Source organism: Schistocerca americana, chromosome 11, assembly GCF_021461395.2.
Source record: "Schistocerca americana isolate TAMUIC-IGC-003095 chromosome 11, iqSchAmer2.1, whole genome shotgun sequence".
Classification (NCBI taxonomy): Eukaryota; Metazoa; Arthropoda; class Insecta; order Orthoptera; family Acrididae; genus Schistocerca; species Schistocerca americana.
The window spans coordinates 82,434,073-82,446,374 of record NC_060129.1 but is presented as its reverse complement, the minus strand read 5'-3'; the positions used below and the strand labels follow the sequence as shown (position 1 = coordinate 82,446,374).

General features: G+C 43.8%; 1 protein-coding gene across 1 annotated transcript; it reads right to left on the bottom strand.

The window, feature by feature from the left end:
• Nucleotides 1-277: 277 nt before the first annotated feature.
• LOC124553256 lies at nucleotides 278-4,067 on the bottom strand. Its single transcript, XM_047127143.1, has 2 exons — nucleotides 3,606-4,067; nucleotides 278-310 (listed from the first exon to the last, which is right to left on the bottom strand). Exons 1-2 carry the CDS (start codon nucleotides 4,065-4,067, stop codon nucleotides 278-280), a joined length of 495 nt encoding a protein of 164 aa, XP_046983099.1.
• Between the last annotated feature and the right edge of the window lie 8,235 nt (nucleotides 4,068-12,302).

The window sequence follows — 12,302 nt, the reverse complement described above, 5'->3', positions numbered from 1 at the left end:
GTAGTTTTATACAGAAATGAAATATGGACGATGATCAGTTCAGAGAACAAGAGAATGGAAGCTTGTGGTGGTAAGGTGACCCATCTCAGAATTGAGTCATATTTGGTACATGGCTACCTACATGGATTAACAGTAAAACTGTCCTAACTGTAACCATTTTTGACAAATTCAGGTTTGAAGGCTCAAGGGTACACACCCAGTTATTAGTCAGGCACCAATTTCCCAATTTTCAGAGACCTAATACTCAGTAACGACTTAACCTACTGACCTCAGTTTTTTATGCATATAGTACGTAGTCCATCAAGTTGATCTAACATGTAAGAAGTATAATCCATCATTCAAACTTTTTATGAAAAATGTTGAAAAGCATCCTTTTTCCGTGCTGTCCTTCAAATTTGTGATTTTTAAACATATTGTAACTTGCACAGGGAAGCAGTACAGACTTCAGCTTCTGCCCTGTAACTCTTCAGTCCTACAATTAAGTATAATGAAAAGTATTTGGCATTGCAGTTGGTATTTCTTACCTTCACTTAAAGATGTCTCAATCACAAAAGAGTCAAATTTGACTAGTTAGCCCTGGGGTGGGGATGTGTGTGTGTGTGTGTGTGTGTGTGTGTGTGTGTGTGTGTGTGTGTGTGTGTGGTGGGGGGTACGATGAGGACAGATCCAGGAACACTGTCACTTCATGCACTTTTCTACTAACACCCTTCTAATGGAGAGGCTGTAAACAGATGCAAATGGGCGCACTGTTGCTGTGGAAGATTGTGAAAATGCTTTGTTGGAACAACTGCAAGTTGGGCATTATGTGGCTTTCAAATATGATGAAAACTGGTATGCAGGGCACATTTTCCAGGTATCGAATGAATTTAAAGATACTGACATTAACTGCACGCCTCTTGCTAATCAGTTCCTTTCACGGCCCTGTAGGAAAGATGCTGTTCGAGTCTCATTCTCCGTTACGTGAAAGGTGAGTGTCTCGTCATTACAAAGTCACAGTGCACAGTTGTATTAACTTGACAACACATGCTGCGAAAAAGAAGTCATTTCGTGTTTGGTTCAAGATGTCAAGAAATACAAAGCTATATATAACACGATAGTTCTAGAAATACAATTTCCGTCTTTATAATTGAATCTGTTTATGGAACTGTTCTTTGCAGAAATTTTATATCTATGTACAGGGTGGTGATTGATTGTGAACCGGCCAAATATCTCACGAAATAAGCCTCAGATGAAATAACTACAAAGAATGAAACTTGTCTAGCTTGAAGGGGGAAAGCAGATGGCGCTATGGTTGGCCCGCTAGATGGTACTGCCTTAGGTAAAACGGATATCAACTGCTTTTTTTAATTAGGAACCCCCATTTTTTATTACATATTCATGTACTACATACATAAATATGAATGCTTTAGCTGGACCACTTTTTTCACTTTGTGATAGATGGCGCTGTAGTAGTCAAAAACATATGGCTCACAATTTTAGACAAATAGTTGGTAACAGGTAGGTTTTTAAAATTAAAATACAGAACGTAGGTACGTTTGACATTTTATTTCGGTTGGCCCAATGTGATACATGTACTTTTGTGAACTTATCATTTCTGAGAACGTATGCTTTTACAGCGTGATTACCTGTAAATATCACATTAATGCAATAAATGCTCAAAATGATGTAAGCGTAGGCTTCCGCGGCCGTTGTCTTCTTCAATAAAATTCTTCAGGGTATCAGACCGCATCGTCATAATTTTAAAATGTGCCAACGTTTCGGCCAGCGTTGCAGCTAGCCTTCATCAGGGCCTTACGTTAACTGCTAAATGAACACACTTGGATTCCTTAAATAGCTGCACGAGAAAACCATGTCGTTACTTGATTGGCTGTACTAGGAGGAGGAGGAGGGGTGAAAGGTATGCTTTATTGGTGTTTCCTTTATTATCTGTCATTGGCTGAAATAGCTGTTTTCTATTGGTCTTTATATTAATCCACCCCATTGGAGGAGACGGACGAATAGCGAACAGGTGATGGCTGTGACGTCACACTGTTTCCATGCTGTCCAGAAGCCGGCTGCGGCGTGCCATTGCTTTGTGTGCTCGCGACCACTACTGTGGCTCTCCGCGTGTCCGCATGGGCCGCCACGGCTCTGCCGCCGCTCCGTAGCCCTGCTATTGCAGGCAGCCAAGACCTCGGAAGCTTGTACCCGTCCTCTCTATTCATGTTGGCGGGTCTTTTGGCTATTTCTATCGCCTCTCTAATCTTTCTTTTGAATGTGAGAGGCTGTTTCGCCAGGACGCGGGCTTCTTGAAAAAATATTGGTTTCCCGCACTCGTCTCGGTGTTCCGCCACTGCTGACTTAGTGTGTTGTTTCAGGCGGATATATCTTTCATGTTCCGAGAGCCTAGTGCTGATCGGACGTCCCGTCTCACCTATGTAAACTAATCCACACTCACAACCAATTTCATACACGCCAGCTGTGTGTAGTTTGTCAACTGCATCCTTGGTAGAACCGAGCATGTCTGATATTTTGTGTCTGCTTCGGAAAATTGGTTTGATGTCGGCTTTTCGTAGGATTTTGCCAATACGTTCGGTGACCCCTTGTACATATGGTAACACAGCAATGCTCTGTGCCTCCTTCTCCTCTTCCCTATTAATCTTCTCCCTTGTCGACATGGTGCTGTCTATCATCTGCTTCCCATAGCCATTAGTTCCGAAGATGGACCTGAGGTGTTCAAGTTCTGTCTTCAGATGTTCTTCGTCGCTTATCCTGTACGCTCTCTTCGTTAGCGTGTGCAGGGCGGACTTCTTCTGCGTGGGGTGATGGTGGGAGGAGGCGTGAAGGTACCTGTCCGTATTGGTTGGTTTCCTGTACACTTTGTGGCCAAGTTTACCATCAGGTTTTCGATAAACTTCCACGTCGAGAAAAGGCAGCACCCCATTCTTCTCTGTTTCCATTGTAAACTGGATTTTCCTATGCTGTTGGTTAAGGTGCTTGTGGAAGTTCTGTAACTCCTCTTCTCCGTGGGGCCAGATGACGAAAGTATCATCGACATAGCGAAGCCAACAATTTGGACGTAATGGTGCGGACTGGAGGGCTGTTTCCTCAAATGCCTCCATGAAAATTTCTGCTGCGATAGGCGATAGGGGTGAGCCCATAGCTACACCGTCAGTTTGTTCATAAAATTGACCTCTCCACCTGAAATAGGTGGTCGTCAGACAGTGGCGCACAAGCTCACATACATCAGGTGCCACGCGTTCTTCTAGGATGTCCACAGTATCTGACACTGGGACATTCGTGAATAGGGATTTGACGTCGAAGCTAACCATCAGATCTTGGTCCGTAACACGCATTTCCTTTAGGAGAGACACGAAGTGAGTGGAATCCTTAACGTAGGACTCGGTTTGATGCACTAGGTGTCGGAGCCTAGGTGCCAGTTCTTTCGCTAGGTAGTAGGTCGGCGAATTTATACTGTTTACTATGGGCCTTAAGGGGAAGTCGGTTTTGTGTACCTTCGGTACACCATATATCCTTGGTGCCTGTGTCACTTGCGGGATGAATCTTCTGGCCTTGTCGAAATTGATTCTAGAGTGCTTCAGCAGTGCCTGCGTCGTTTTGATTACCTTGGCGGTCGGATCTCCCTGAAGTTTCTTGTAGATAGGTTCTGCGAGAATATCTTCCATTCGTTTGTTGTAATCAGTCGTGTCCAAGACTACAGTGGCGTTGCCCTTATCTGCCTGTACCACTACTAAGTGGGGGTTGTCCCTGAGTTCCTTGATGGCATGGTATTCCTCAGCGTTGATGTTTTGCTTCGGTGGCTTTGCTTTATTCAGAACTCTGACCGTTTCCTGCCGGATCTTCTCCGCCTCGGCCTGCGGCAGATGACGTACCGAAGCCTCTACGGATTCTATGATATCTTCTTTTGGAACTCGCTTAGGTGCGACTGCGAAATTCATCCCCTTGGCCAGGATTGCTGTGGTTGCTTCGCTCAAGGTGTGGCTGGAGAGGTTGACCACTGTCCGTCGCCTGTCCAGCGTCAATGTTTCGTCCGTGGCTTTCTGTTGTAGTTTGTCGTACTTTCTCATCTGGCGGTTAGTAATACTATTGCTGGTCCTTGATGCTTGCTGAAAGGTTAACCTGTCGACTTTATCCCAGTCTTCCATCTGAAGTTTTCCGGCCGGAAATAGGTGCAGATCACACAAATTCCTGTTGTGAGCATCGAGACTTATGCGGATGTGGCGAATCCTTTCCCGTAGCAATGCTTTACTGGCTTTAACACAGATATTCCTCGCCTTGTTCGTTTGTATGTGAGACGTCAACCGCAAAGAATGCGGCACAACACTCGTGTCTCTGCATCTCTTCAAAAAAGCAAGGTCATTCAGCAGTTTACATCTTTTTAAACGCAGTGCTTCTAACTTCTTGATGTTTCCGTGGATTTCCTGCCCATACAGGTTGGTTAAATGTAAGCGTAGGCTTCCGCGGCCGGTGTGAGTGTGGATTAGTTTACATAGGTGAGACGGGACGTCCGATCAGCACTAGGCTCTCGGAACATGAAAGATATATCCGCCTGAAACAACACACTAAGTCAGCAGTGGCGGAACACCGAGACGAGTGCGGGAAACCAATATTTTTTCAAGAAGCCCGCGTCCTGGCGAAACAGCCTCTCACATTCAAAAGAAAGATTAGAGAGGCGATAGAAATAGCCAAAAGACCCGCCAACATGAATAGAGAGGACGGGTACAAGCTTCCGAGGTCTTGGCTGCCTGCAATAGCAGGGCTACGGAGCGGCGGCAGAGCCGTGGCGGCCCATGCGGACACGCGGAGAGCCACAGTAGTGGTCGCGAGCACACAAAGCAATGGCACGCCGCAGCCGGCTTCTGGACAGCATGGAAACAGTGTGACGTCACAGCCATCACCTGTTCGCTATTCGTCCGTCTCCTCCAATGGGGTGGATTAATATAAAGACCAATAGAAAACAGCTATTTCAGCCAATGACAGATAATAAAGGAAACACCAATAAAGCATACCTTTCACCCCTCCTCCTCCTCCTAGTACAGCCAATCAAGTAACGACATGGTTTTCTCGTGCAGCTATTTAAGGAATCCAAGTGTGTTCATTTAGCAGTTAACGTAAGGCCCTGATGAAGGCTAGCTGCAACGCTGGCCGAAACGTTGGCACATTTTAAAATTATGACGATGCGGTCTGATACCCTGAAGAATTTTATTGCTCAAAATGATGTCCGTCAACCTCAATGCATTTCGCAATACGTGCAACGACATTCCTCTCAACGCGAGTAGTTCGCCTTCCATGATGTTCGCACATGCATTGACAATGCGCTGACACATGTTGTCGGGCATTGTCGGTGGATCACGATAGCAAATATCCTTCAAATTTCCCCACAGAAAGAAATCTGGAGATGTCAGATCCGGTGAAAGTGCGGGCCACGGTATCGTGCTTCAACGACCAATCCACCTGTCATGAAATAAGCTATTCAATATCGCTTCAACCACACACGAGCTATGTGCCGGACATCAATCATGTTGGAACTACATCGCCATTCTGTCATGCAGTGAAACACCTTGTAGTAACATCGGCAGAACATTACATAGAAAATCAGCATACAATCCACCATTTAAATTGTCATCGATAAAATAGGGGCCAATTATCCTTCCTCCCTTAATGCCGCACCATACATTAACACGCCAAGGTCGCTGTATTTCCACTTGTTGCAGCGATCGTGGATTTTCCATTGCCCAATAGTGGATATTATGCTGGTTTCCGTTACTGCTTTCTGTCAATGACGCTTTGTCGCTAAATAAAACGCGTGGAAAAAATCTGTCACTGACCCGTAATTTCTCTTGCACCCAGTGGCCGAACTGTACACAGTGTTCAAAGTCGTCACCATGCAATTCCTGGTGCATAGAAATATGGTATGGGTGCTATCGATGTTGATGTAGCATTCTCAACGCTGACATTTTTAAGATTCCCGATTCTCACACAATGTGTCTGCTACTGATGTGCGGATTAGCCGCGACAGCAGCTAAAACATCTACTTGGGCATCATCATTTGTTGCAGGTCGTGATTGACGTTTCACATGTGGCTGAACACTTCCTGTTTCCTTAAATATCGTAAGTAACCGGCGAACAGTCCGGACACTTGGATGATGTCGACCAGGATACCGAGCAGCATACGTAGCACACACCCATTGGGCATTTTGTTCACAATAGCCACATATCAGCATGATATCGACCTTTTCCGCAATTGGTCAACGGGCCATTTTAACACGGGTAATGTATCACCGTAAGACAGAGATTTAGGAACCAGGTTTTAAATTGTAAGATCCGGTGAACGTGCGGGCCACGGTATCGTGCTTCAACGACCAATCCACCTGTCATGAAATAAGCTATTCAACACCGCTTCAACCACACGCGAGCTATGTGCCGGACATCAATCATGTTGGAAGTACATCGCCATTCTGTCATGCAGTACATTTCCAGGGGCAGATGTGGACTCTGACCACAATCTATTGGTTATGACCTGTAGATTAAAACTGAAAAAACTGCAAAAAGGTGGCAATTTAAGGAGATGGGACCTGGATAAACTGAAAGAACCAGAGGTTGTACACAGTTTCAGGGAGAGCATAAGGGAACAATTGACAGGAATGGGGGAAAGAAATGCAGTAGAAGAAGAATGGGTAGCTTTGAGGGATGAAGTAGTGAAGGCAGCAGAGGATCAAGTAGGTAAAAAGACGAGGGCTAGTAGAAATCCTTGGGTAACAGAAGAAATATTGAATTTAATTGATGAAAGGAGAAAATATAAAAATGCAGTAAATGAAGCAGGCAAAAAGGAATACAAACGTCTCAAAAATGAGATCGACAGGAAGTGCAAAATGGCTAAGCAGAGATGGCTAGAGGACAAATGTAAAGATGTAGAGGCTTATCTCACTAGGGGTAAAATAGATACTGCCTACAAGAAAATTAAAGAGACCTTTGGAGATAAGAGAACCACTTGTATGAACATCAAGAGCTCAGATGGAAACCCAGTTCTAAGCAAAGAAGGGAAAGCAGAAAGGTGGAAGGAGTATATTGAGGGTCTATACAAGGGTGATGTACTTGAGGACAATATTATGGAAATGGAAGAGGATGTAGATGAAGATGAAATGGGAGATACGATACTGCGTGAAGAGAGTGACAGAGCACTTGAAGACCTGAGTCAAAACAAGGCCCTGGGGGTAGACAACATTCCATTAGAACTACTGACGGCCTTGGGAGAGCCAGTCCTGACAAAACTCTACCATCTGGTGACCAAGATGTATGAAACAGGCGAAATACCCTCAGACTTCAGGAAGAATATAATAATTCCAATCCCAAAGAAAGCAGGTGTTGACAGGTGTGAAAATTACCGAACAATCAGTTTAATAAGTCACAGCTGCAAAATACTAACGCGAATTCTTTACGGACGAATGGAAAAAGTGGTAGAAGCCGACCTCGGGGAAGATCAGTTTGGATTCCGTAGAAGCACTGGAACACGTGAGGCATGACTGACCTTATGACTTATCTTAGAAGAAAGATTAAGGAAAGGCAAATCTACGTTTCTAGCATTTGTAGACTTAGAGCAAACTTCTGACAATGTTGACTGGAATACTCTTTCAAATTCTAAAGGTGTCAGGGGTAAAATACAGGGAGCGAAAGGCTATTTACAATTTGTACAGAAACCAGATGGCAGTTATAAGAGTCGAGACGTATGAAAGGGAAGCAGTTGTTGGGAAGGGAGTAAGACAGGGTTGTAGCCTATCCCCGATGTTATTCAATCTGTATATTGAGCAAGCAGTAAAGGAAACAAAAGAAAAATTCGGAGTAGGTATTAAAATCCATGGAGAAGAAATAAGAACTCTGAGGTTCGCCGATGACATTGTAATTCTGTCAGAGACAGCAAAGGACTTGGAAGAGCAGTTGAATGGAATGGATAGAGTCTTGAAAGGAGGATGTAAGATGAACATCAACAAAAGCAAAATGAGGATAATGGAATGTAGTCGAATTAAGTCGGGTGATGCTGTGGGAATTAGATTAGGAAATGAGACACTTAAAGTAGTAAAGGAGTTTTGCTATTTGGGGAGCAAAATAACTGATGATGGTCGAGGTAGGGAGGATATAAAATGTAGACTGGCAATGGCAAGGAAAGCGTTTTTGAAGAAGAGAAATTTGTTAACATCGAGTATAGATTTAAGTGTCAGGAAGTCATTTCTGAAAGTATTTGTATGGAGTGTAGTCATAAATGGAAGTGAAACATGGACGATAAATAGTTTGGAGAAGAAGAGAATAGAAGCTTTCGAAATGTGGTACTACAGAAGAATGCTGAAGATTAGATGGGTAGATCACATAACTACTGGGGAAGTATTGAATAGGATTGGGGAGAAGAGAAGTTTGTGGCACAGCTTGACCAGAAGAAGGGACCGTTTGGTAGGACATGTTCTGAGGCATCAAGGGATCACAAATTTAGTATTGGAGGGCAGTGTGGAGGGTAAAAATCGTAGAGGGAGATCAAGAGATGAATACACTAAGCAGATTCAGAAGGATGTAGGTTGCAGTAGGTACTGGGAGATGAAGAAGCTCGCACAGGATAGAGCAGCATGGAGAGCTGCATCAAACCAGTCTCAGGACTGAAGACCACAACAACAAGAACATTGTTTTTAGGGCCGGGGGAATGACGTTAGCGAGAAAAATATCTCTGTCTTTGAAAGCAAGTTGAGTACCGCAAATCGCTAAGCTGCCTCATTCTGAAATACTGGGTGAATAATAACCGCCGGCCGCTGTGGACGAGTGGTTCTAGGCGCTTCAGTCCGGAATCGCGCTGCTGATAAGGTAGCAGGTTCGACTCCTGCATCGGGCATGGATGTAGTCCTAGGTCTAGGGGACTGATGACCTCAGATGTCAAGTCCCATGGTGCTTACAAGGGAACCTCCCCATCGCACCCCCCTCAGATTTAGTTATAGGTTGGCACAGTGGATAGGGCTTGAAAAACTGAACACAGATCAATCGAGAAAACAGGAGGAAGTTGTGTGGAACTATGGAAAAATAAGCAAAATATACAAACTGAGTAGTCCATCTGCAAGATAGGCAACATCAAGGACTCTTAAGTTGAGCAGTGCCGTGGTCCCGTGGTTAGCGAGAGCAGATGCGGAACAAGAGGTCCTTGGTTCAAGTCTAACCTCGAGCGAAAAATTTATTTTCTTTATTTTCGCAAAGTTGTGATCTGTTCGTTCGTTCACTGACGTCTCTGTTCACTGTAATAAGTTTAGTGCCTGTGTTTTGCGACCCCACCGCAAAACTGTGCGATTAGTAGACGAAAGGATGTGGCTCTCCAATGGGAACCGAAAGCAGTTGATCGCAAGGCCATAGTCAACCGATTCCTCCAGAGGAAAACACGTCTGATATATTCTATACGACACTGGTGACGGCATGTGCGTCACATGAGAGGAATATGTTGTCGCCCCTCCTAACTTGTAAAGTTGGCGAATGGGTAAAAATATTCTTCTACCTTGCCCTGGTTAGGTTTCCTTGTGGATGTGATAATCACTCCCAAAAAAGTAATGAAAACATAAGAGTTTGTGACATAAATTGAAAATAAGAAATTAAATTTTCCAATCGAGGGAAGGCTTGAACCAAGAACCTTTCGCTCCGCAATTGCCCACGCTAACCTCGGGACGACGGCACTGCTAAGTTTAAATTGCCCTTGATGTTGCCTATCTTCAACATGGACTACTCAGTTTGTATATTTTGCTTATTTTTTCATAGGTCCACACAACTTCTTCCTGTTTTCTCGATTGATCTGCGTTCAGTTTTTCAAGGCCTATCCACTGTGCCAACTTACAACTAAATCTGAGGGGGGTGCGATGGGGAGATTCCCTTGTTAGAGCCATCTCAATAATGTCCGGTTATTTCACCGCCTTCAGTTCCGTTTCCTCGAGACACGCTAAGCTTCCAACTGATACTTCTCTTACTGCGTGAAAACCGTACCCTAAGGTTATACTACTTTACGAGTGGATTACCGAAGCATTTTGGACGTTTAAATTCGCTCAGTTTACGTGAAACATTTCTGCTGGAGATTCCGTAATGGAGATGACTACGGCTCACGGAATCGGAGGCATAAGACGTGGTGTCGCTCCAAAACTCATTTATGCCAAAGTGCTGCAGTTGATGGCTTTCGCAAAGTTGTGTCGTATGAAGACACGTTATTTCCACGCAGTGACATAATAAATAACGTGTTGTATTTATTTTAAATATGTGTCGTGCGAGAATTCTGAAGGAATCTCGAATCGCACATCGAAACAATGTCCGACTGAACGTGGCGCTATTTTCCGCTCGTTCAACGTTATTCCCTCTCAGGTTTTCAGCGCTTAAATGACTAGAACGGCGATAAATAACGAGCAATGAAACACTCGACTCAGTAATTTAACACACTATTCCCCATTCGTAGCAATGCTATTTTTTTTTTTTTAATTAAGACAATGTATTAGAGAGGAGCAGTTTGCTGACGTTGCTCTCTCGTGAGTTAACGGGACGGACTACACAAAAGCGAGCAAAACAAAGGAACAGCCGCGGCGTCCGGAAACTGCGGTCGGGACCAGCTGCCCGCCTTCCCCTGAGGACCTTCTGGCACTGGCCGCCTGGCCCCTCCCCCACTCCACGACTGACCCACGCCAACCGCCGTTGCACGCCGCGTCGAGTCCTGGGAAGTTAGCGACCCTTTTTCGAGAAATATACATTTTTTTCACGGTTCTTGCTAGATGTGTCACAGTTATAGAGTTCTTTGCACAAAATTTCAATAGTTCTGCAGAATTTAGCGAAGAAAACAATGTATAACATAGGTGATTCAGGACCCTTTCCTTACGATACAATTCTCACTGTTGCCACGATAAATCACTTGTGCATAGATTCAAACCGTATTGATCATTACAAAAATATAACCATTGACCATCGGCGGACATTTCTTGCGGCGTTGTGCCAAGCATTCAGCTTATCCGCTGTGAAAATACCACACTTGACGCTATTGTACAATTTACATCATCTTTCGTTTATCTACAGAGTCAGCATCTATCGAATTATCTTCACGCAAACGTGATGCCAGGATCACAGACTTCCTCTTTAGGTACGGAGGAAACCAGAGTTCAGTCTTGTGGAAGCCAAAACAGGAACTCTGGGCCGCCCTTCTTTTAATGATAGGAAACTCTAGAGAAATCTCACGCTTGTTTTTCTTCATCGTGCCAACAAAAGAAAAATTCTTCCTTCATAACTCTATCATCATTCCAGTACTAGTAAACCAGTTGTCCGCTTTCACATTTCGACCTGACTGGTATGTAGGTTTACACAGTCACAGAACAACGTCAAAATGTATTGCTCAGTTGGTAAATCCTTTTGGTTGCAACACAGCGTATATTTCCAAACTGTACGGGTAAAATACTTAAGAATCCACAAAGCATAGATTTTAAATCCATACTTGTTTGTTTTGATACGTACATTTGGCGAAAACTGCACCTTCCACAGAATCCTTCCAGCTTCTCGTCTACTGCAACATTTTCTCCGAGGGTATAAGATTCTTCGTAGTTGCGTACAAACAGTAAATATTTCCCGAATTGCTGTTAGCTTCTCCAATTGTCTCATTTCATCACGAATAGCGCGACTGTAAAATCTAAGACACCCCACAATAAATTTGAAACGCTTTACGTTCATTTGCGAGGTGAAATTTTTCAATGCCATCCCCATCACCTCCACAGAGATCTTCCAGGATTCATCTGCTGCTTTTGTTAACAAAAATTAAAAACAAGAGACTGATGAAGGCTTTCAATTCAATAACATCTATTGATTTTACCCCTCCCTCACGCTGAAATGAAGCTTTGACGCTCTCAAATTGCTGATTGCAATGCATAACTACAATAGACAAATATCGTCATCTATGGGGCAATTACAGCATCAAATAATATTATCCTCGTCGAACAATATGCTTTGGATTTCTTCAACATGATCTAGTATGTTCCACTTAAAATAATAACATTCCTATAAATTAACGCAACCAGGCGCAGTGTATTAATTTGATATTTGACGTTCAGACAGCGGACACTGACCATTAGACAGTTCGAACAGAATTTAATCACATTTCACATTCTGGATCAGCTTTGTACGACTTTCTACGTTGATAAACAAATTAATTGCTGAAATGAAATACCAAAGGGCACAGTGGATAAAAACGAGCAATCGGCTCATATCTCGTAAGGAGATCATTAGCGTCCATACTGAATCATACAACAATGAAAGGCGTACAG

Coding starts and splice junctions, on each gene's coding strand:
- LOC124553256 (XM_047127143.1), bottom strand. CDS start 4,067: ATGAGAAAGTACGACAAACTACAACAGAAAGCCACGGACGAAACATTG. Junction 311..3,605: donor AGGGAGATCCGACCGCCAAG/GTAATCAAAACG, acceptor CTTACATGTTAG/ATCAACTTGATGGACTACGT.